This window comes from Apium graveolens, unplaced genomic scaffold (assembly GCF_009905375.1).
Source record: "Apium graveolens cultivar Ventura unplaced genomic scaffold, ASM990537v1 ctg4474, whole genome shotgun sequence".
Lineage (NCBI taxonomy): Eukaryota > Viridiplantae > Streptophyta > Magnoliopsida > Apiales > Apiaceae > Apium > Apium graveolens.
The window spans coordinates 1-25,851 of NW_027418558.1; the positions used below are offsets into that span (position 1 = coordinate 1).

The 25,851-nt window shown below is 36.5% G+C and overlaps 2 protein-coding genes and 2 long non-coding RNA genes across 9 annotated transcripts; 2 read left to right on the forward strand and 2 right to left on the reverse strand.

Annotated features, from left to right (window-relative positions):
* Positions 1–1,251: 1,251 nt before the first annotated feature.
* On the reverse strand, positions 1,252–2,312 carry LOC141701972 (CRM-domain containing factor CFM3, chloroplastic/mitochondrial-like). Of its 2 annotated transcripts, none has more exons than XM_074505696.1 (4): positions 2,175–2,312; positions 1,913–2,069; positions 1,584–1,828; positions 1,252–1,344 (listed from the first exon to the last, which is right to left on the reverse strand). In XM_074505696.1, exons 2-4 carry the CDS (start codon positions 1,932–1,934, stop codon positions 1,258–1,260), a joined length of 354 nt encoding a protein of 117 aa, XP_074361797.1. In that variant the 5' UTR covers positions 1,935–2,069; positions 2,175–2,312; the 3' UTR covers positions 1,252–1,257. The 2 variants fall into 2 exon arrangements, with proteins under 2 accessions (XP_074361797.1, XP_074361796.1); XM_074505695.1 differs by having other exon boundaries at positions 1,269–1,438.
* Positions 2,313–3,133: 821 nt separating this feature from the next.
* Positions 3,134–7,973, reverse strand: LOC141701973 (FLUCTUATING-LIGHT-ACCLIMATION protein 1, chloroplastic-like). 5 transcript variants are annotated; one of them, XM_074505698.1, is made up of 8 exons: positions 6,972–7,342; positions 6,080–6,182; positions 5,191–5,249; positions 4,435–4,645; positions 4,148–4,206; positions 3,703–4,014; positions 3,485–3,610; positions 3,134–3,368 (listed from the first exon to the last, which is right to left on the reverse strand). In XM_074505698.1, the coding sequence occupies exons 1-4, from the start codon at positions 7,050–7,052 to the stop codon at positions 4,475–4,477; spliced, it is 414 nt and encodes a 137-aa protein (XP_074361799.1). In that variant the 5' UTR covers positions 7,053–7,342; the 3' UTR covers positions 3,134–3,368; positions 3,485–3,610; positions 3,703–4,014; positions 4,148–4,206; positions 4,435–4,474. The 5 variants fall into 5 exon arrangements, 4 of the variants coding, with proteins under 4 accessions (XP_074361799.1, XP_074361798.1, XP_074361800.1 ...); XM_074505697.1 differs by having other exon boundaries at positions 4,450–4,645; positions 6,972–7,221; XM_074505699.1 differs by lacking the exon at positions 6,972–7,342 and adding an exon at positions 6,317–6,370 and having other exon boundaries at positions 4,450–4,645.
* Positions 7,303–8,404, forward strand: LOC141701974 (uncharacterized). Its single transcript, XR_012566958.1, has 3 exons — positions 7,303–7,419; positions 7,511–7,622; positions 8,268–8,404. It is a non-coding gene; the product is annotated as an uncharacterized LOC141701974 (long non-coding RNA).
* Positions 8,405–13,203: 4,799 nt separating this feature from the next.
* Positions 13,204–14,136, forward strand: LOC141701962 (uncharacterized). The gene is made up of 3 exons (XR_012566944.1): positions 13,204–13,340; positions 13,434–13,561; positions 13,847–14,136. It is a non-coding gene; the product is annotated as an uncharacterized LOC141701962 (long non-coding RNA).
* The last annotated feature ends 11,715 nt before the right edge of the window (positions 14,137–25,851 follow it).

Sequence of the window (25,851 nt, forward strand, 5' to 3'; positions counted from 1 at the left end):
AACAGAAGAAAATACTATTATTTTATATAAAATAAATTTAAAAATGTTAACACTGAAGACTGAACCATGACACACTGAACCATGACATTTGCAAGTATCCACTCGACACACACCAAAGAATCCCTTACAGTAATTCCCAAACTCACAGTCACGCCAAACAGGACTCTAAACAAGGTTATTTTCATTCAGACATTTTGTCGAACACTTGGTGTGCATGGTTTTATTTGCTTGTTTTGCGTTCCTAATGTGTTGTTTTTGTGACAGTGGAAACTCAGTGATACTACTTTTATGGGGTATGATTTAAATATTCTGTTAACATGTATCTACTACATGATACATGTAGTATATTTTATAAACATAATTATAAATTTAAATCGAATATTTTTTTTTGTCATACAATCGAATATTTTTATAAATACATTCTATGATAGATCTTGAACATCAATTTCGCTCATTTTTCATGTGAATACAAATTATATCGATTTTAAAACGAGTCCAGATTCGAACCCCGCATTCGAGCCCGATTACTCGAACTCGCTGAAGATCGAATCGATTGTTGAAGATACGAGAACCTAGGAGTGTTTGTTTTTGGAATTTGAGTAACGAAATTGAAGCCCGAATCATCCTATACCTGTTCGTTTCATCAGTTTCATAAAAACAAATTGAATTTGATTTATGAAAGGTCGAAGAAAAGGGTTTTCTGTAAAAATTTTATTTGATTTTCCAGATTATATGCTAATTGTTTGATGATTATGATGGTATGAATAGATTCGTAGACTTTAAGTTTCAATTTGACATAAATGATGTTGTTAGTCGAATGTTCGGTTTTTTGGCTGGAGTAACCGCGGTTTCGATTTATTATCGCCGATTTTAAGTTTTGTTTGGCCGGTTGTTTTGAAATCGACAAGTACTGCCGACTTTTTACCGGAATCTAGAGTTTTTTCCAGATTCCGGCAGAAATTCCGGTAGGGTTCCGGCCATGTGCTTGACCAAAAGGGGCTTTGATCCTGTGAACCCCTCACCCAATTGTAAAACCTGTTTCTGATTTAATATTAAATAAAACAAATTAACTTGAAACTAAGCAGAAAACAAAGCAACCTGGCTACAAATATCACTGATGCATTCCCACTAAAGATGAAGCAAGTAAAGAATGCAATATACACACTAACTTGCAGCAAAGAAGAAATATCACTACTGCTGCTATTTTTCAATCACTAATTATCTTGCAGTATGTAAATATGTTAAGCAAGCAAAACATTAAAGTATATCTATCTCATTGACACGATCATCGTCATCTTCATCACTGTCAGAAGCATCATCTATCCTCGAGTAAAACGTATCCTCCTGCAAATTTTAAAACAAAAGTCTGAAAACATACCAACTCAAGCTTCAGCTTCTTAATCTTTCCTTGTAACTCAGTAATATGATGCTTTAGTGCCTGGAAATGTTTTAATATAGATCAGAAATAGACTAACAGTCTAGAACATAATCAATTGAGATGCCATACAGAATGCACGTAAAATGTACACTTTCTATTACTTGCTCCAATTTGGGAAATTTTATATATTTTTAAGAGGAAGAACCTTCCTGTTGGACATTTCCTCACGTCTCTGAAGTTCAATTGATCGAGCTAAAGCCTGCCTTCTGGTAAGGAGATTTTTGGGTCTCATGGCAGATACTAGTACTCCACCACTTTCTGCCTCGAGAGCAATGGCAATATGCTTGACTTGAGCAAATCTTTTCCCGTCAACTATTACCTTTACCAGCTCACGATACTTCCAATGCAAGTGCATATTGTCAATGGTTCCGTCAAAAATTCCTCCCAGTCCTTAAACAACCATATAATACTAATCTCAGCTCTTGTTATAAAATCAGAAGGATACTACATTACTACTAGAGTGGGAGCGATTACCTAGAAGCAAAAAAGGCTTCATACCCAGGCCAATCTTATGAAATAGAAATCTCTCCTTGTCACTTAAGGTTGCCAGATCATTAGGGAGTGAAGATGGTTCCAGATAATCCTGCACCTTTTGTAAAGCCTTCTCGGCCTTCTTTACTTTCCTGTTTGCCTGAAGTTTTGAGCATGTGAAACAAAACTTCAGATATGGTATGATGTTTCAAAGTGATTTGCAGGTCATGAAAGGAACACTTGTACTAGTGTATCTAATACTTACCAGAGAAAGCTTCTTCTCAAGATACCTGACCAGAGAAGCATGTCTGGCCAAAGCTGAGTCTTACATTATCTTCTCTCTTTCTTCATCGGTTGGCTGGTTTCCCCAGCGTGAGGTTGCTGCCATGGTCTCATATCCCGGTCTTTTAAAACAGGTCGTATCCCATAAGGAAGAAGTCTGAATGGCCGATTATAACCAGGAACTACATTTGGAAGCAAGTCAGCAAAGACAGGCAGGGAATCACGGCCTGCCCAATCTACTGAAAACCCGAACCGCTTCAAAACAAGGGATGCGCTAGCGCCCCTTGACAGACACTCGGTTTTCTACAAGGGATGTATAAAACAAACAAGGGATGTTTTCATATTCAACTTTGTCATCTATATTTACAGTTACATTCTCATCTATGCCATGGCTCTAGAACTCTCAATTTAGAAATTCTACGTAATTCTTGCTTAAGCTCTTCAGGAAGCTATAATCTGTCAGGAAAACTTGCGACTTCAGAAGCATGTCTCATTCTATCACTAATATATCATGCAAAATACATAGTGTCTTTTTGAATTAATCAAGGATCCTCAAATTTCTAGACATGATAGGCTATTTAGAGTAGCTCCAGTGTATGATAATTATCGGAACTTATAACAATGATTAGCTACACTATAGATACTTGCACTTACATTCAAATTGTTTTTGATTCTTGTTCTGCATCTATTATTCATTCTCTAAAAGGCTCTCCGGAAGTTTGCAGGCACGCTGAAGTTGAGAACTATGTAGAGTGAACATAAAAAGAATTTAGGCGAAAATGAATCCAATTCTTTCCTAAGCTATAAAGTAATATTGTCATTCATAGTTTGAATGAAGTAATATATATGGTGTAAATTCCTCTTTCATTTTCTATCACAATTTCAACCAAAGTAAATAACAGAACTGATTAACAGGGTAATCAAAATCTTTGGAGCTAAGAATAAATAACAAAACCAAACCATTGTAATCAATATATCCATTTGTACATCAAATTATAATAGAGTCTTCCTCGCACAGCTACGTTGCAGCAAGGACTACAACTATAAATGTTTGAGAAACAAAGCGGCATACAAACTGGGTAATTAAAGAAGCATGTCCTCTGCAAACACATGCATTCAGTTTGGCCGAATTGTGATATGACAAACTCTCACAAGTCCGAGTTTTATTACCATGTGCCTGAAAGAGATATTTATAGTAGTAATAGCAAAACCAAATTAGAAAAAAGATGATAAATTAATTCAGAATTTTTTATGTAACTTGATAGATTATTGAAAGCTGTCAAGTCGACTAACCTTTTATATACTACTCGTGTAGATAAATCCATTTTCTATTCGTATCAGACCGGGAAAGTCTCTCAATAGTTGATCCTCCAACAAAACCTCATTATCTTTTCGCGGTGACCATAATACTTCAACAGACTGTTTTGATGTAAGAAACAACTCAAAAAAAAAGCAATTAAAAAACAGGTATATGAGAAAATTTGTGGACTGTATATTTTTCAGTCAATTACCTGTATTTCATTTATTGGGATACGTTGAAGTGTTTGGAGAACTTCAAAGGAATGAGTACAAGTTCTTCCCTTTTCCTTGAAACATGGGATCAAGTGTTCACGAGTAGCAAGCACCAACACAGTAACCACAGTATACACATTTTCAGTGTTGCTGTTAGATTTAACCATACTGGTCTCGTTTTTATGTTCATCATCCTCGTCTGCATTTTCCAAACTGTTTAACAATGTGTACTCAACGTCGTCTCTCCCAAGCTCTCTGTTTAGAAATTCTTCGAACCACTTTCTTAACATCATCATAGGTGCATAGAGATTCTGCAATATTTTGTGACTTTAGAAGCATGTCTTATTGTGCATTTGAAATAATACTTCTCAAATTTCTAGAAAATTTTAATAGGCTATTCTAATGGACTAGCTATGCAGGCGAAAACACACGCAATGAACTTACAGTTAAATGGGTAAAATGGATAGAGGAATCATTATATTGCAGAAGAGCTTTTACCACCTCTGCAAAATATTTGAAAAGGTTAAAAATTATTATGTAGCTCCGTATTATATATATGCTAAACATGTAATCACAAGCAGCTACAGATGCTTATACATACAATTAACAACTTAACAAAAAAAAATAGCCTGACTTAAAACTTTGATATAGACTAAATGCTTTTAATAACCCACATTGCATCAAACTATATACAGATATATCAACCTAGCTAGAAATTACAGAGGATTAACCTGCATCAGAAGTACCTAGAATTTACATCTGCAACCTATTTTACATAATATGGGACAACCAGTAGAATCCATCGTCGTCTTTATGTTCACCATCGTCGTCTGCATTTACCAATGTATTTAACAATGTATACTCAACGTCTTCCATCCGAAGCTCTCTGTTTAGAAATTCTTCGAACCACTTTCTTAATTGCATCATAGGTGCAGTGATACTCTGCAATATTTTGTGACTTTAGAAGCATGTCTTATTATCTATTAGTATATTTTTAAAGAAATTATGGGGCATTTGCAATCATCCCAAGCTAATCTTGATCCTTTATGTTAGAATAAGTGGTATGAACTCTGAAGCATGCACACTTGAGTAAATATAGTGACGTCTCAAGTGAAACATCAAAGTTAGGTCTACAACATACAAACAATTCCAGAGCTTTTAATACACATAAAACCAACAAAGTTCATGTCGATGCAAAAAAACATATAGCAATTCCAGAGCTTCCAAATGATGAGGTCAAATTTTTATTGGTTTTTTCCTTATAAATGCTATGAATACCCCTAATTAAAACGTGTCTTGTCATTCACAGGATCCATTTTGGGACCTCTAGAATTTCTCAAATATATGTACCCAACTAAGGTACAACTAAATATGATGTGCAATACATTTTGTGCATTTGAAATAATACTCCGCAAATTTCTAGAAAAAATTAATAGGCTATTCTAATGGACTAGATATGCAGGTGAAAACACACACAATGAACTTACACATAATTTGGTAAAATGGATAGAGGAATCGTTATATTGCAGAAGAGCTTTTACCACCTCTGCAAATATTTGAAAAGGTAAAAATTATTATGTAGCTCCATATTATATATATGCTAAACCTGTAATCACAAACAGTTATACATGCTTATACTTACAATTGACAACTTAACAAAAAAAAATTAGCCTTACTAAAAACTTTGATATAGACTAAATGCTTTTAATAACCCACATTGCATCAAACTATATACAGATATATCAACCTAGCTAGAAATGACAGTGGACCTTTCATCATTGGCAATGATGATAAAAGAGTATTTACTATTATTTTATGACAACTGATAAAGGATTAACCTGCATCAGAAGTACCTAGAATTTACATCTGCAACCTATTTTACATAATATGGGGATAACTAGTAGAATCAATGGGGTACATATCTTCAAACTATTGTTGAGGTATGTTACCTGAACTCTTCATTTCGCCTCAAGTACCCGGTAGGACACTCGACACTCGGACTTATAACTATAGTTCAGTAAGTCTGCTATGTAGTAAATATTAAGTATGTTAGACAGTATATAATTGCATGGACTAGAAGCCGGTAGATTTAAAAAAAAATCTTGTAGTGAATTTTTATTTAACTATATGATATAAGAATTGTATAGTTAGGAATTGACAGGTTTTTACTAATAACAACCCTCCTTACCCTGCAAAGTTGTTAGGGATTTGTAAAGTTGCAGCAACCATAAACAGGTTAATTCCAGATAGCAAGAGTTAGCGAATCAAAGTTTGTTTGTTTAGTACACCTTTCAATGCGTAGTTACCTAACCAAATTAGCTAACTTGAGGAGTAAAAACTATGAGGGAAAAAAGAGGGTTCTGTCAGTGAGTGCACCTTTCAATACGTAGTTCAGACCGTTTAAGGTTGATACATCTGCATTTTCAGCTAATTTCTTGAGCCTCTTTCGTAATGTGTGCTCCTTGTCTGAAACCGCAACCTTAATGAAGTAGCAAAAGAGAAAAGACACAGAAAAATGAAAATAATATATTCAAAATCTTGATGTGTATTTCAAATACTCACGCACATATTATTGTAAACATTATTGTATAAAAAAGAAGATTTGCATCAAACCTGAAAGAAGAACACACTTCCACGTCGTTTAGACATCATTAATTGGCCCAGATACGGGTGGTAGCATGCCATAAAGATTGGCTAGTAGCGTAACAGTCACAGAAGCGCATAATTGAAACACATATGGAAACACAATATTTATGTTAATAGATTGACCAGTCTTCTCGCAATTGCAAGAAGGGGAATGAGACGTAGATGATAACAATGTGGATAATACCGATGATGATCCACCAATTCTATCATAAGAGGCTGCCAATGCAGAATTTCTAGAATACAAGGTATGCATAGTGATAGTAAATGCGAAGAGTAGTCCGTATGATAACAAGGATGCTAAGATTCTAGAGAGCGTATCAACAAATTTGTTACGGTGACAATTAGGGGAGTTTCTAACTTCCCTGGACTTGTTTATCATCATAAGTAATTTGTTAGCATGATTAGCATTGTAGTTATTGTCATGGTTGTCATGTCGATAAATGGAGTCTAGTCGACGGAGGTCCAGCTTATCGACTAGTGGAATAGTCGTAGAATTATACTTATAAACAGAAGAAACCTGCTTATCTACAGTAATTATTCGACGGGAAGGAACAGTAATTGATCTCAAAGAAAATTGATCAAAATTATTCCGGTAAGAACGAATATTAACAAGAGATAATACTTTTCTCGGAGAAAAACAAGAAGAAGACGGCAAATGTAAAACCGTGCCGCCAATTATTCCTGCTGCTGCTACAGATTCCATATATGCCACCGTGAAAGAGGTTGATGATGTTTTTTAGGGTTTTAACCAGCCCCAAATATCAGAAGGACCTTTTCTAAGACATCGGGAAGCTTTTGTGCAGTGGTTGGGCTCTTGTACAATGGAGATTAGGAGTTCAACCCGTGACGTGTGTGTTATTGATTAGCAAAAAAAATATGATTTTAAAGGAATATTAAACAGAAGAAAATACTATTATTTTATATAAAATAAATTTAAAAATGTTAACACTGAAGACTGAACCATGACACACTGAACCATGACATTTGCAAGTATCCACTCGACACACACCAAAGAATCCCTTACAGTAATTCCCAAACTCACAGTCACGCCAAACAGGACTCTAAACAAGGTTATTTTTCATTCAGACATTTTGTCGAACACTTGGTGTGCATGTTTTTATTGCTTGTTTTGCGTTCCTAATCGTGTTGTTTTTGTGACAGTGGAACTCAGTGACACTACTTTTATGGGGTATGATGCTTGGTTACCAACTCCGCCTACAATGCTGTCTACAATGCTGCGTCGTTTGCGTTTATTGGTGACTGCATTTATGAGGTTTGATTTGGTTTTTCGCACATTGTTTTGAATTGGTTCTTTATGCGTGTTTAGCATGAATAAGATACCTTTGTCATTAATGGTTAGGCTTTACGTAAATGGAAGTGGATTTGAGGTAGTTTTAAAGTTTTCTTCGCATGTTTCGTGCAATAAGTGTGTTTCTGAATAATTAGCACAAGTTGGGCCATTTGTTAGAGAGTTAAAATGCGAATTGCGAACCTTGGGCAGTCTTTAGAATGCATAATATAACACAGACTTTATTCTTATCATCATAATATCGTGGTTTGGAGTACCAGAACACAGGCTTCATTATCATAGTTGGAAGAAAAAAAATGAAAGTCATTTGGACACATCAGGTGTTTAATTGAGGTTGATAATTCTGCATAATTAGCCTCTGCTTCATGATGCTCTGTTTTCGGATGCACGCTATCACATGTACAACAGTAAAGAAGAAACGATCGACATTATATTGGTTAATTATCTCTCTATCACTTAGCCTATTGCAAAATTATAAAACTAGTAGTAACCATAGAGGTAGCATCATAAATCTTACCAGTTATGCGTATGTATAATTTACTATTATTGAGCAATAAAATATCATTTTTAACTATGAATTTTTTTAACTTTTATGAAAATTATATGCAGCTATATGCTCGGAGACACTTTTTGTTTCCTCCAATAAATATTGAGGAATACAACGATCATGTGATGGCAGTTGTACGTTGTGAGGCTCAGGTGTGGTTTACAATCTCAAGTAATGCTAAACTGCTGCTGTTTAGTTAACCCTTGATATTCAACATCGTTGCAATGAAGTCAAAGATTATACTTATCTCAATGTTTCTGATACGCTGATTGTTTAAAGTCAGGAGTTTTAAATTAATGAAAGCAAGCTGTGATATCCTCTATTTTGGGGGTTAGTAAAGATTTGCAGAATAGTATGTACCTGGAATGCCATGACTCTTTGGGAGATCGAAAAAATGAGTTTTTGGTTTCATTAAAGAGAGAATGGGGAAACGTTGCAAGGGTGGAAAGCCAAGAAAATTTCTCGTGCTGGCAAGACAGTCTTGATCAAAAATGTTGCAACAGCTATTCCGTCGTACTGTATGTCGTCTTTTCTGTTGCCAGAATCGATGTGTAAGAAGATGGAGGTGATGATGAACAAGTACTGGTGGCAATCAGGCTCTACAGATAGAAAGGGTATTAACTGGGTTGCTTGGGGCGGTTTAAGTATGTCTAAGTGCCATGGAGGTCTGGCTTTTCGCAATTTATATCGCTATAATGTTGCTCTCATGGCTAAACATGTCTGGAACTTTATCCATAATCCTAACGCTCTTGTGTCGAGATTTTATAAAGCGAAGTTCTTTTCTAATTCTCACATTCTTCAGGCAAAAGTGAACCCAGGATCAAGTTTTATTTGGCAAGGAATCATTACAGCTAAAAATGAAGTTATGCAGGGCTACAGTTGGATTTTAGGTGATGGAGAATCGATCAACTGTATTCAGGACCCTTGGTTAGCTGGAACAGATGGCTTTAAAGTTGATCAATCCAGGGCGTATGTTGACATTACCATAGTTGTGGCTCGGCTATTACAGCACAATGCAAAAGAATGGAATAGGAGTAAAGTTATAGATATGTTTTCTAGAGATGATGCAGCACTGATTTTGTCCACTCGTATTCCTGCTCTCCCAGCAGTGGATCGTTTTGCCTGGTCAAAATCAAGGGATGGAAAGTACTCAGTCAAGACGGGGTTTCAAATGTGGCATTCTCGGAATATTGGCACTGGCTATGTTACTCAATCGAACGGATGGAGCAAGTTGTGAAAATTAGATCTCCCTCATAAAATGAAGTTGTTTCTATGGCGTTTCTGTAGGAATAATGTTCCTGTTTCATTGAGCACCAAGGGAGTGTGTCTTCCTCTCAGTTGTCTTCTCCATGTTTTCTTCGCTTGCCCCTTTGCACCGGCTTGTTGGCAGTATGCGGGTTCGTATTATGACTTGTCAATGGACGAGTTTTCCCCATCTTGGTTACTTACTAAACTAGAGAGTGTACCCTCTAGTCAAATGTCGCTAATTGCTAGAGTGCTTTGGGGGATTGGTTCTTTCGGAACAAGGTCTGTGAAAACAAAATAGTAACAGCAGCTGTAGCTATGGAATGGAGTGCGAAGACAGTCTCTGATTGGAGGGAGGCCAAAAACAAACGTGCTAACCAAGTAGCAAACAGCTCAAGCACTACTATAAGTGTGCCAGTTGAATGGCAAAAACCAGATTCTGGCCTCAAGCTGAATGTAGATGCAGCAATACAACTGCGAGCAGATTCCTTCTCAATGGGCTTGCTACTTCGGTTCCATGAAGGTGGTTTAGTTGCTGGAAAAACGGTCTGTTAGGCTATGTCACTACGGTGATCGAGGCTGAAGCTCTTGACAGAGTGACCATTGAATCAGATTCCCTAGTCAATATTCGAGCTCTGCAGAATTCGCATGACAACTTGTGGGAAGTCGGTCATATCCTGAATGCCTGTTTTCTTGATTCTAGACCAGGTTATTCCGTTTCATTTGTTAAAAGACAAGCGAATAGGGTTGCTCATTTAGTAGCTAAATTACCATGTTCTTTAAATTGTCAAAATGTGTTAACGCCTCCTTCAGATGTGTTGTTGGAGACTCTCCTGTATGACATTTCTTAGTTATGAAATTTGTCTCTCATTCAAAAAAAAGAAGAAAAACACTGCCTGTGTTGCAATCAGAGGATGACAAGACTATGCGTCAGCAGGTTCGCAGAATAAGCATCACACTAATTAATCCATGTCAATCATTTCGTGGTAATAATCAATGAAAACCTAACAAAAGTGTCCCACTAATCATCTTTTTAGGTGATTAGTACTTTAATCTCATCATTATTTCCCACTTCTTTAGTTGCACAGACTTGAAATTAGCTCTATTGGTGAATGTATTCAGTCCAAAAACACATTTGAATGAACATAACTTTGTTTCTCTTTTTGTCCAAGTAGTGTTAATCAAGGTTTTACTTTTGAGTGACATGTTTATGTAAAATTAAGAACACTTCAAAACACACTCATCATTTCACCACCAATATTTGTTTGTTACGTAAACCAAAAAATATATCACGATTGTCAAGTTTACGATGACCGTAAATGACTGTAAATTATTATGTTTCTCTTTATGCGTAAGTAGAATTAATCAAGATTTTAATTTCGAGTGACATGTTTATGCAAAAGAATGAACACTACAAACACATTTATCGTTTCACCACTATTATTTGGTTGTGACGCTAATAAGATACGAAAGATAGAAATTCCAGTGTAATATGGAATTATCTGTTGACTTTCCATTATGAACCAGACTAAAAATGGCTGCTTTTTTCTGCTATTCCTGAAATAGGCTACCACATCTCTGTCAATTCATGTGCCTCTGTCAGCTTTGTTAACTGTCACTATCAACTGCTATGAGACTGAGCATCCGTTGAAACTTTCATCCGTTGATGACTTTATCCGTTGATGCTCTAGCAGTGCATCCGTTGAAGCTTTCATCCGTTGATGGCTTTATCCGTTGATACTCTAGCAGTTGAAGCTTTATCCGTTGAAGCACTTATCCGTTGATGGATATTATCTGTTGAAGCATTAGAGACATCCGTTGAAGCTTAGTTTCTTATCCGTTGAAGGTCTTCAACATTCGTTGACACTTCTTCACTTATACAAAATTACAAGGCATGAAATATTTACAATTAGCCCTCCTATTTGTACATCCATTAGCAGTCAACATGACTGATTATCTCCTAACAACATCTAAGAATTACAGCTTGAAATCAGAAAGTGAGATGTGCTACAATACCAAACTTATTGCTAAGTAAAGCTACTCCTTCTACGGATAGACAAGATGGTCTTATCCGTTGAGGCTACAAACACTAGATTTCTACTTAAGTATTTTGCTGAACTTATCATCAAACTAATACACATATTCCTAACACTATTAGAGCATCTCCAACGCTAAACACATGTTAGGTATAATATATATGTGTCAGTATATTATACCTAATATGTAAAATATGTATCACTCCAATTTTAAATCCTATTAGGTATAATTTTAGATAACTAAAAATATGCACGCTACATTTGTTGAATCATTTGCCATCATCTATAATTATTTACATCAGTTGTAACTCTTATTCCAACCCATTTAGAATTTTTGACCTCAAACTTGCAGAATATTACCGCTAATGCCACTAATACTTTTTTTCTTGATAGTGGAGTCATTTCTGATTCATTACGTGGGCTGGGTTTCCGTGTGTATCTTTAAAATTGTGAGTCATGAGGATTTAACCACGGAGCAAAGTAATAACAAGATTAAAGCTTTATAAAGAAGCCGTGTTTTCAAAATTTGAAATTCAAACATGGGAAAATTTTCCCCAAATGGAATTATTCAAAAACTTCAAATACAAAGCTCTTCTTATCTCTTTTCCAAATTCGAATTGAATTTTTTTTTTGACTCTTCCATTATTTTCTCTTCTTTTGTAGGTTTTGGAGTGAAATTATTTTTCGATGAAACGACGATCCAAAGTTCTTTTACCCCATTCAGAAAGTCCTTTCCGCCGGACGACTCGTAGGAGGTGAGAAGGGCCTTACTCCATCCCACACAGTGTATTACTTTCGGCCCTACCATGCAACATCTACCTACACAACCTCGATCATGAAACATGATTTATATGTTCATATTTCTAGGAACTGTTTTCTTTAGTCTACTTAAATATATTTACAATCCCTTCTTACATTATTTTAGATATATGCATCTTTAATTTTAAAAATATTGGAGCACTCAGAAATAAGAGAGTGCCTTCAAGAAGTTTAAATTATCGGGAATCGAGTAATCTTTTGTTACTACTATGATTTGTTCTTGATTCCGAATCTTCTTAATGGTTTGTATTGGTGTTTTTAATTCGATATCTACGAAATATAACAATTTGTTCTTTTTAAAAATTTTGATCATTTAAAATTCGCCCTTCAAGTGTTTGATTTAAGTTCTAATAGAATTTCTCATTATTATTTTATTGTTCGAACCTCTAATAAGTATTGTAATATCTAATGTTTAAATAGTTTTATTGAGTTTTTCCTAATGTTCACTCATGAATTTTGACGTATGTTCATTTTGCAGGTTGATTTTCTTATCTCATGGAGTCTTCACTTATATTTGTGTGTAAGTTTGGATTTCTGTATTCAGAGTATTTGTTTAACGATGTAATTCAATTGTTTGTATTGGTAAGATTTAGTTACTTCTTTTTCATGTATGATAAAAGTTCCGATACAAACTTTTGGTTTTTGTTTCAGTTTCAATTTCATCTTGCTGCAACTCTTTACATGCTTATTTGTTGAATGTTTGAACAAATAGCTCTTTGTTATTGTAGTATGTTTCCTTTGTTTCCTTATTTCTGTAAAGTACGTGGGATAACATAGATATTTTCTTGATAGTGGTTTTTTCATTCTGAATTTGATTAAAATTTTCTAATATGAACATCACTACATCTCATGTTCTTTTATTTTTATTCAAGATGTTTAGTTCACTACCAACATATACATTTTGTTGAGAGATGAAAAACACCTTTCTTTGGTGATGCTAGACTAATGGAAAGATTTTTGGATGGGAGGATCTCATACCTTTTAAGATGGTAAAAGTCGTTCTCATCACATCCAAAAGATCTTTGTGTTCCCAAGGTTTTTCAGCTACATTTAAGTGGTGTCCTTTTTGGTATATATGAGTAGAATGCCAATTTTAATTTTCTTCTTTTAACATTTATAATATTGCAGATAACTCATCTTTTTCTAATATTTTCGTAAAGGACCGGTCTGTAAGGTGTACATTCTGTAACTCTTGAGCTTTTTATGTACTTCCTACTTTTATTTGGGAATAGTCTGGCATGCTTATATTTACACAGGTATAATATGCTCCTTCTATTTGCAATATAATATCGTGCTCTAAATCATGTTGTATATAATGTGACTTTCCATTTTTACTCAATCTGTAAAACTATAATTGACTCTATCACTGACTAACTAATTGACAACATATCTTTATACAAAATAAAAATTGGTTATTGACAATGTAAGCGAAGTGGAGGTGAGTCGGCAATGTGGTGTGAGATACTTATATGCATCTTAATAGTTTTGTTAAAGCATCTGATGTTTTGAGTTGTCTACGCTCTTTTATATCCATATTTCAGGAATTTTGACAAGGTCAGGGGAGAATCTTCTGCTTAACTACTTACGAAGATGGTATTTGAATTTGAGGGGAGGATAACAAAGAAAAATGTTCCAGAAATAATATAATTGATGATGGTGGAGCTTCATGTATCCGAGGTCACATAATATACCGACAAAATGCATATAATCTGGAGAAACAATGGCTATTTAGAAGATCCTACAAGACATGAGATATAAAAATTATGAATTGTAGTTCATATACTCGATGAATCATTCGAATGTATTTGGTCTAAAACATTATTTCTTTTCAACTACCAACAATGATAATGAGATGTTTCTTATTTAGTAATGGAATCCATGTATATAATGTTGAATAAGCCAGGCATTTTTCAATATTTTCGACACTTCGCAATTTCGCATAGCACTTCACTGAATGTCACAATTCTAACACAAAAAATGAACGTAATTTTTTTATATGGGTTTTGGGAATACAGTGTTTTAGTATATTCAGGTAAACTAGGCATATTCAATGTAAAATGTAAAAGAACATTTGCACGTCTATATCTCTAAATCTGATGACTACAATTGATCAAACCAAGTTTTGAACTTAATGTGCAACATTTTTATTCAATATCGGTAAAAGAACCAAGACCTAATCAATAACTGCAAGCGAGTAACATACAAGCGGCTTTTGACTACTTTTATTTATACTCTGTAATCTTAGAGTCAAAACTATTACACCAAAACATTAATTGAAATTATGTTTGCCAAGTTTTGGAATAAAAAACACTTTGACATATTCAGTTGATTGTTGTTAAACTATAACATGAAATCAACACCCTGCGAAGCGGGCATCCATGATAGTTCATATATATGGTTGGAGTAGTAATTGTATCTAGTTAATACTATTAGCGCTATAAGTACAATACTTGTTCATTGATTATATAATATATCAGTTTAATTGTTTTTGTAATTTTGGTACCTCCATGATTAAGTAAATTTTATATTTATTTGTCTCTTAAAACATGCTCTGCTTTTTATAAATTATTATATTTTATTGATCCATGCACTATGTGTATGTTATTATAATTATTATTTTAATAAATTATCATTATATTAAGTTGTTAGTATTGGAATTGGTCACCATGTTAATTTGTTTGGCTAGTTGTTTATATGAACTTGGTTGGCACCTTTGGTTGAGACATATGACATGTTCATTTATATATAGATTGGGCCGGTGAATTAGTTTTGCCATGAATCACTGGTTAGAGAAACAATGATACATTACGTGCATGTATTATCGTAATTATAACATGTTCGGGTAATTTATTACGTTGCTGGGTGTGACGTGCAAGATAATTAATTAATTATTTGTTTTAATTTAAATGATATATAGGATTTGTCTGTCTTCATTTTTCGGTGTTCAGTCACTTTCGATATAAGTGACTTTTCGTTACTCACTTAAGTTATTAAATCTGTTTTGCAATAATTTGTTCGAATTGATTTCTGAAAAAAAGGTGATATCGAAAATAGAATTTAGAAAGTAATTTTGATAGAATTCCCCCGGTTTTAGATTATGTATCGAATTATAGAACCTGATCACTGGTTAGTGTGATACATAGAACATAGAACTAGTTGTACGCACGTTCCGGAACACATATATGCCTTGTTGAGATTGTCTTAACGAGAGCGTAAACTAGCCCCCATCGAATCATCGAATTATAGAGCCGTGTCGCAGGCATAATGCGGTAATTTAGAACTGTGGGAATATAATATTTTTGTTCTGTTAAAAATTATTTGATCGATTTAGAAATTTAGAATTTTTGAACTTATTAAAAAAATTATATTTTGGAGTCGTTATACGAAGGTCACTTGCTGGGCGTTGCAGCTCATTGTTTTAACATATTTCAGGTTTGAGCTTTGGAAGCAAAAGATGTGATCTACGTGAATTTTGATGCTATTTGATTTAGATGCAATTTATTTGAAAAGACTTGTAATAACTCGAATTTTTGAGACATTGTAAAACGTTTAAATGAATAGTAACACTAGCGGACGGGAAAAACTTTTGAGCCCACACTATGTAATGCATGAGAAAACGAGTTTTGGAGTTGATATTACGATTATACGTATCAAATGAGTGTATATAAACCCTATTAGTTTTCGAAAAAAACGAACTTTGAAAAACGACCGTATTTACGACTCATCGAGGATTACGAGAATCACAATATAATTACGAGATTAAAACCCTACGGATTTATATTCAAGTATGATAATTAAAAATATAAGGAATAAATACGAAAGGAATTACGTCGCGAACCATTTACGAGTAAGTATTACGAAAACGTTTAAGCAACCGAGCGAACGCGTAAACGATTCCATAAACGTAACGCGCTAACTAAACCATAGTAAGGAAGTAACCATGGTTACTTCATCAAATAGTGAGCTAACCATAGGATGATCAAGCTAGCTAGCAAAATAGTGTGCTAAGAAAGCTAACCATGTAGTTTAGCTTGTAAGCTAGCAAGCTACAATGATTTGTCCCCAAGATTTGCTACAAAGAATAAACCTAGAATGCTATACTAGGAAGAATAAAATCAAGTTCAAGGTATCACCCCCATCTTCCTAGAATTAACCTAGCAAATCAACCAAGCTAAGCAACCAATCAAGTATAAATATACCCCCCCCTTCATCTTGTTTCCATTCGGCAATTTGAAGAAAAGAAGGGGAATTCAAATTCAAAACTCAAAGTTCTAGCTCTTGTTAAATTCTCCCATTAATTCTCAAGCCTCATAACAATTAAAATAAGGTAAGAAAATTCTTTCATCTATTTTTATCAAGGTTTTATGGGTAAAATAAAATCAAGAAACTCACTAGTGAATAGTATGAATAGTAACATCTCTTTGGTTTCTTGATTTCAATGGTGGTTTTAGTTCCAAAAATCATACCAAGCACTTCCAAGCCTCCACCATCCTCAAGAACACATCTCAAGCTTTCAAAAAAGGTAAAAATCTTTGGCCCAACTTTATTTAAGTTTAATTTTTAAGATCCATTTAGTATGTGATAGTGAACCTAGTTTAATGAGTGGTATTGATGAAATTTTGGTGTTTAAGATAAGTAGATTTAAGGTTGATTGTTGTTGCCTCAAGAACATGATGTTCTTGAGAGGAGTTTGTGTGTTGGTTATGGAATGATGATTGTTGGTGGTTGTGTTAAGAGTTAGGGCGTAAACAAAACCCCGATCGTAAACGTAACTTTATTAAAACCAACAAATTGTAACTTTAAGTTTCTGCAGAAAGTCTCGAAGTTGTAAACTGTAGTTTTTTTGAAAAATAACCCTTTTTTAGTATAGAAAATGTTATAAGGATCGTTTAGCCACTTGAATCGCTTGATTCCGATTTACGGATCAAAAGTTATGGTCGTTTTACTAAAAGTGATTTACACGACGAAAACTGCTACAAATCACGAACTTTGAAAATATAAAGGATCGACTTAAAAGTGTTCATAAATAATGAAATTTTTACAGAGAGTAAAATATTGAGTTTCCTAACTTCCATAAAAATTTCAAGTGAAAATAATGATTTTTCAATTTTATAAAAATGTCGGAGCCGAGACCACGCGAGTAGAAACCGTAAGAATCCATAAGCGGAGCCGACGACGATAATAAGAATGAACCTAAGATACTTAGAAAAATGAAGCGACAACGATGTGAATAAGGAATTAAAAGGATAATAAGGGTAATATAAGCTGAGAGGGTGCATAATAAGTAGAGCATGAGTGAGAGTTGCCGTAAATTAGAACGGAACCTGACGAAATAAAATATGTTTATGGTTATAGATTTCCGAGCGGAACCTAGAGCATCCTCCACCTCGAGATACCCAGGCAAGTTTACGAAACCAACTCCATTTTAATGTTGTGTTGTGAAAGGATTATTTTACTATCATTGCATAAATACCATGCTTGCCATGATACATAGTTGTTGAATTTTCGCATAATGTAGCGATGTTGTACGATAAGTATATATCGTGAAATATTTATTTCGCTTTAAGCGTGACATATTATATGAGACCGAGAGTCGGTCGGGATTTAAGATAAAACCAGGGAATCATTCCGGTAATATTATAGGACAGTTATAAGTCCATAGTAGTACGTTTTAAAAGGGACTCAACGTCCACTTACGAAACATTAAAATCCCTCGAACTTTTATTAAAACGATTTCCCAAGGATCATATTCCCTCAACTATATTTTATTGATTCGAATAATAAATATTATATACTTATTCTTTTATCATGGGCGTAGTATACCCCAGCAATTATTTATTTCAAACCCGATTACTCATTAAAGATTATTAATTGCGTAAACATAAACTAGTTGAGGAATATTTTTTTAAATATTCTCTTAGAGAGCAAACTCATTCGAGGTTTAATTATTTATCGATTATCATTTATTAATTATTATTTATTAAAGGGTTTATTTTGATTTAAAATCATAGATCCTGATTTAAAACATACTTTCTGATTTCGGGAAATCATCCGAGTAATTTCAGATCATCGGAGAATATTATCCCGACTTATTTAATATTTTGAATATAGTTTCAAGGAGAAACTTTTCCCCCTTATTTAATTATCTGTTGACAACGGTCAACTCACATCCTTAGTACTTCCTCCGAAACTTTCGGAAGTACACATATATATATATAGTAAAACTATGCCTATCAACAAGCAAAACGCTTGGAGGAACTTCGATGTGGTTCGAGTTCTCGAGATATGATAGGATTTCCTAAAGGACAAGGAAGGGGTAAGATCCAAGTACTTCGTGTATTGGATAGACTACTGGTACCGTAGGAGACGGTACAATATGTACTTATGGACCTGCGAAGTGTGTGTATATCCGAAATGAGGACACATAGCCCGTATGCGGCAAGGGTGATAACCGATATGTGAAGGTGTCGTCCCTCTATTAGTAGAAAAGGTTACTTTTATCGCAGTACGACTGATCATCGTATGCGATGGCTCCAACGAATGTCATAATTCTTCCAATTGGAATTGAGATGCAATATCGTAACCCAAGCCTAGGTGCTGAGATTACTATTAAGGTATTCGCAGGATATTAAAATCCCTTAAAGAATTGTTTTCATAAGAAGGTGTGTATCACCAAGGAAAACTATTTTCAAATAAAATATAATTATCGTATATGATGTTATCATACAGACATTTTCATACTATACATTATTATGCTGGGCATTATAGCTCACACTTGTTTTCTTAAATTGACACAACACAACAGTGAATCAAGATGCCTGCCATGAGAACCACAGCCAGGAAACGGGTAGGAAATGGCCAGCTGTTCCGTAGATTGTTTGGTGTTGTACCACAGGTAGTCAGAATAAGTTGGATTAGTTTTCAGTTGTTTATAGTTCGACTTATTTATAAGTATGACTTATGTAAGGTAAGAAATAAGAAACGTATATTTGGCCGGCGGACTAGCCTTACCTAAAGGTCACTCCCCGGTAAGATTAATTACTTTTGGGTTGTAATAAATATCACTTGATGGTTGACAATTACCCTAGTTATGATGGTTCGTTTCCAAGACAATAACATGTAAGTGTGTGTGTGATAAGTGTGGGGTCATGAAGCGTGAGTATTTATATAATGTAGTGTGAGTTGTGTGAGTTTAGATGACGTGGCCTCCGAGACTCCTGACCCCGGGTTTTGGGGCGCCACAGAAATGGTATCAGAGCCTTAGGTTATCAAATCTCGGAAATGATAGGATATAAAATATGTAGACATAGGAATAATAAAATAATCAATTAGAACTCAAGTCGAGTTCGTCGTCGGGCTACACGGGTAGTCTTGACTGTTTTACCCTCAAGGGAATTCCGACTCTAAGTTAGTAACACAGTGCCTATTGTGTCAGGTACCAGTGGAGCCTAGGAGGGAGATTGATCATGTTGATGATGTCATGGTCCCTGAGTGTGACCCTATTCCCGAGCCAGAGAGCCCACCCATTGATGATTCAGATGATGACCCTACTGAGGATGTCCTAGAGGAGGAGACTGAGCTTCATGTCCCCATAGCTAATGGCGAAGTCTGGAGAGATGTAGAGATGTACCCTCACCCGCCTATTCGCTCTCCTACACCACCCCCAGGGATTCAAAGCCCTATGCCCTATACTGATTATGATGAGGAGGAGGCGATACGTGCACAGTTCCATGAGGTTCATGACATATCCTCTAGCGACCCAGAATCACCTCTACCACCACCGGCGACCATGCATGTAGTTGTACACGACTGGATAGTGGGTCAGCTTAACGCTGAGATCACTGCAGCATCTGCTCGCATTGCGGAGTTATGTCAGGCACTGACAGCTGAGAGAGCCACCCGACTAGGATACCTAGGAGATTTCAGAGCTGCTTCCTTAGCCATAGCCCGCAGAGAGATCGATGGGATCGAACTCCGTACCAGGGTTCAGATGAGGATGACAGCGGTGAGAGGATACATCCCAGTAGTTGATGCAGAGCTGATGATTGCATGAGCGATGAGGAGGGTGCGTGACCTCACTCGCAGTGATAGTGACTGAGAGACTAGTGACGAGATATGGACCTTGAAGAAGGCTGGGTGACTTGTCACCAATTTTGATAGGATAGCTAGTAGTAGATAGCGTTCCTAGCCCTTCAGGTTACACGACTTATGTATTTTCATTTCAGTATTCAGGACTAGTAGTGATGTATTATAATCAGGCATGTATGAACTCAACTAGTTGTTTCGTTCCCCAAGATATAAATGGGAGATCTTATTAATATATATCTAAGCAGTTATTAAGAAATGATGTTTATATTATTGCACTTTATAAAAACCTGCTAAGTAATAAATGACATGCTTGCATATGAATAAAATAATCCAACTGTTATAATTTCAACTATGTTGACCAATTTTCAATATTAGAACAATGTCACCCCGTGGAAGAGGAACCAGGGCACAGCCCGCAGAATCCGTTAACCAACAACGAGGTGAACCTGACCCTGTAGTGAATGAGGAAAGTGAAGAAGACCTAGACTATAATGAATATGATGAGGAAAAATATGTAGAAGAAGAGGCTGAGGATGTCCATCAGGGAGGAAACCCCATGAATGAATTTATGGAGCTGTTAAAAGCAAATCTGAACCAACAGCCTATTCCACCACAGCCACATGCTACCCAACAGACTGCAACTACTGCCTTTAGAGCCTTCAAATCTCTCAAACCCCCAGAGTTTCTAGGATCTGTCGACCCCGTTGAAGCACGGGCCTGGCTCAAGGAGATAGAAAAGTCCTTCGAGATACTAGGAGTTGAGGAACGACATAAGACCATTTTCGCTTCTTACATGCTGAAAGGAGAAGCTAACTACTGGTGGGAGTCCAAACGAAACCTAGAAATTGATGTTGTGATTCCATGGGATAGATTTACTCGACTGTTCTTAGATAAATATTTCCCTAGGTTTATGGAAACCCAGATGGAGATTAAGTTTCTGGAGTTGAAATAGGATAAAATGTTTATAGCTGAATATGAGGCCAAATTTACTGAGTTGTCGAGATTTGTGCCTGAATTTGTGAACACCGAAGAGAAGAAAGCGCGAAGGTTTCAGCTTGTCTGAAACAATGGATACAGAATCGAGTGGTAGTGTTAAAGCTGACAGACTATGCCACCTTAGTACAGAAAGCCTCGATTGTTGAAGCTGGCAGTGAGTAGAGTGTGAAGGGGAAGGAAAATAGGAAAAGAAAGATAGGAAGCCAAGGAATAGGAACCGGAAACAGGAGCCTTCCGAGCAGGTTCGTCAGGGGAGCGGTGTCCTAACCTGCACGAGGCCCCGGATTCAGAAAGGCCCCGAGTGAGAGTGTTGGCCAGGGCGGCGGACAATCTAGGGCCACATTTTATAGCCAACCTCGTGCCCCAATACCAGAGTGCCAGAACTGTAAGAGAAGACACCTTGGGATATGTAATCAGGCAAGAGCCGCTCTGAAATGTTACAAGTGCTACCAACCCGAATACCTTGCCAACAACTGTCCCCAATATAGCAAGACATGTTTCCAGTGTGGGAAAGTAGGACATATGAGGAAGGATTGCCCGATAATGAAGCACCCCCAGTCTCAGGTATGAGCAGAGCTGCATCCAACCGACCCCCAGCTGCTAGGACCTTCAACAAGACTGTTCAAGATGTTGTCCGAAACACTGACGTAATAGCAGGTACCTTTTTGTTAAATTCCGAACATGCAAATGTCCTATTTGATTCTGGAGCAACCAAGTCTTTTATATCTCAAGATTTTGCTAAAAAGTTAAAACTTAATGCCATACCCTTACGTGAGATATTACGAGTGGAAATAGCAAAAAAAGAAATAATTTCTGTAAATCAAGTACACCCTAAATGCAAGTTGAAGTTAGAAGGGATGATCTTCGAGGTTGACCTAATCCCATTTGCGTTAAGAGAATTTGATGTAATCTTAGTAATGGATTGGTTATCCAGTAACGGAGCGCAAATAGATTGTGAATGGAAGAAAGTGAAGATAAGAGTGCAAAATAAAAAAGAAGTAGTGTTTAAAGGTCAATGACAGAACCAGAAATTTCTAACCATGCTACAGGCAAAAAGATTGTTAAGGAAAGGTAACGAGGCTTATTTGGCTTGTGTGATAGATACCAAGAAGGAAGTCCCTAATATACAGGACATACCCGTAGTAAACGAATTCGAGGATGTATTTCCAGAGAACTTACCAGAATTACCACCTGACCGAGAAATAGAGTTCGCTATAGAATTAGCACCAGGAACGACACTAGTATCCAAGGCCCCATATAGGCTAGCCCCAGTTGAGATGAAGGAACTAGCTTCTCAACTGCAAGAGTTATTAGATAATGGAATGATAAGATCCAGTGTGTCGCCATGGGGAGCGCCAGTACTGTTCGTAAAGAAAAAGGACGGCAGTATGAGATTATGCATAGACTATCGAGAGCTGAATAAGCTGACTATAAAGAATAGGTACCCTCTCCTCATGATTGATGACCTATTAGACCAACTCAAGGGAGCTGTACATTTTTCTAAAATAGATTTAAGAACAGGATATCACCAGTTGAAAATCAAACCGGAAGATATACCGAAGACTGCTTTTCGCACTAGGTATGGACACTATGAGTTCTTAGTTATGTCGTTTGGGTTAACCAATGCACCCGCAACCTTTATGGATTTGATGAACAGAATGTTCAAAAAGTAACTGGATATATGTGTGATAGTTTTTATCGATGATATTCTGATCTACTCAAAGACAGAGCAAGAACATGCAGAACATTTGAGGATAGTCTTATAAATCTTGAGGAATGAGAAATTGTATGTCAAGTTCTCGAAGTGCGAGTTTTGGTTGAGAGAAGTCCAGTTTTTAGGACATGTGGTGAGTAGCAAAGGAGTTTTAGTTGACCCTGCCAAAAAGAGGCGGTATCCAATTGGGAAAGACCAACTACCCCAACAGAGGTTAGGAGTTTTGTGGGTTTAGCAGGATATTACCGAAGATTCGTGCAAGATTTTGCTAAGATAGCTGGTCCACTGACTAGACTTACCCGGAAGACAGAAAAGTTTGTATGGACAGAGAAATGTGAGGAAAGTTTTCAAGAACTGAAAAGGAGGCTGGTGTCACCACCAGTGCTCGCTCTTCCCGATGGAAAGGGAGAGTTTGTGATATACAGCGACGCATCGCTTAAAGGATTAGGATGTGTACTAATGCAGCACAACAAAGTTATAGCGTATGCCTCTCGACAATTGAAGAAATATGAGAGCAGATACCCGACGCACGATCTAGAATTAGCAGCCATAGTGTTTGCCCTTAAAAATTTGGAGACACTACCTATACGGTGAGAAATGTGAGATCTACACTAACCATAAAAGCCTCAAGTATATTTTCACTCAGAAGGAACTGAACATGAGACAGAGGAGATGGTTAGAGTTGATAAAAGACTACGACTGTGAAATTTTGTATCACCCGGGTAAAGCCAATGTGGTGGATGACGCCCTTAGTAGGAAGGAAAGACTCAAGATGATAATGATATCAGAGGAGTTGATTAAGGAATTTGAGAAGATAGAAATTGACATAAGAATGACCGGTAAGGGAACGGAAGGATTATTTGAGATTAAGCTAGTGCCAGAGCTGACTAAAAAGATACGAGTATGTCAGGAAAAGAAGATGAGTGAGGAAAGAGGAACATTGACCGGTGAAGAAGTGAGATGCGAGAAGGATGAGAAAGGGATCATGAGGTATGCGTCCCGAATTTGGATTCCAAATGTGCAAGAGTTAAAGGATGAGCTGCTGCACGAAGGGCACATCTCTAGATATTCAATCCACCCAGAAAGTACAAAAATGTATCGTGACCTTAAGGAATATTATTGGTGGCCTAACATGAAGAGAGAAGTAGCAGAGTGGGTCAGCAAGTGCTTGACATGCCAGAGAGTGAAGGCTGAACATCAGCGACCTAGTGGACTATCACGACCCCTAGAGATTCCGGAATGGAAATGGGAGCATATAGCCATGGATTTTGTGACAGGCTTACCAAGAACAAAGACCAATCGCGATGCCATATGGGTTATCATAGATAGGTTGACCAAGTCCGCACACTTCCTACCAATCAACGAAAGATACACTGTAGACAAGTTGGTGGATATTTACTTGAAGGAAATAGTAGTTAGACACGGCGTTCCGGTAGCCACAGTGCCAGATAGAGACCCAAGGTTTAATTCCTGATTTTGGAGAAGCTTCCAGGAATGCGTAGGCACCAGACTAAACATGAGTACCGCTTACCACCCCCAGACTGATGGACAAAGCGAAAAGACTATTCAGACCCTAGAAGATATGCTACGAGTATGTGCCATTGATTTTAAAAGAAATTGGGATGACCACTTACCCCTGATCGAATTTGCTTACAACAATAGCCATCACGCTAGCATATGAATGCCCCCGTATGAAGCTCTTTACAGAAGGAGATGTCGCTCTCCCCTGTATTGGGATGAAGTTGGAGAACACAAGATATTAGGACCAGAGTTAGTCCAACGGACCAGTGAAATGGTAGGACTCATCAGGAAAAGACTGGTAGCAGCCCAGGACAGACAAAAGAAGTACGCCGACCAGACCAGGAAGGATAGCAAATATGCAGTAGGAGATTCTGTGCTATTGAAGGTATCTCCGTGGAAAGGAGTGATGAGATTTGGAAAGAAAGGGAAGCTGAGTCCTAAATTCATAGGACCCTTTGAAATTTTGAGGAAAATAGGACCTCTAGCTTACGAGCTCGCATTGCCTCTTAATTTGCAACAATTACACAACGTGTTCCACGTGTCCATGTTAAGGAAGTACCATGCAGATGCACGACATGTAATAGAATACGAGCAGGTAAATTTACAACCAGACCTGACCTACATCGAGCAGCCAGTAAGGATAATGGACCAGAAAGAACAAGTGCTGAGGAACAAGACTGTGAAGCTGGTTAGGATCTTATGGAGAAATCAAAATGTCGAAGATTCAACTTGGGAACTTGAAGACGCAATGAGAAATAGATATCCCCACTTATTTTCTAATTGATTATGGGACGGAATCCTTGTTAGAGGGGAAGACTGTAATAACTCGAATTTTTGAGACCTTGTAAAACGTTTAAATGAATAGTAACCCTGACGGACGGGAAATTTTTTTGAGCCCACACTATGTAGTGCATGAGAAAACGAGTTTCGGAGTTCATATTACGATTATACGTATCAAATGAGTATATATAAACGCTATTAGTTTTCGAAGAAAATGAACTTTGAGAAACGGCCGTATTTACGACTCATCGAGGATTACGGGAATCACAATATAATTACGAGATTAAAACCCTACGGATTTATATTCAAGTATGATAATTAAAAATATAAGGAATAAATACGAAAGGAATTACGTCGCGAACCATTTACGAGTAAGTATTACGAAAACGTTTAAGCAACCGAGCGAAGTGTAAAAATTAAATAAACGTAACACACTAACTAAACCAT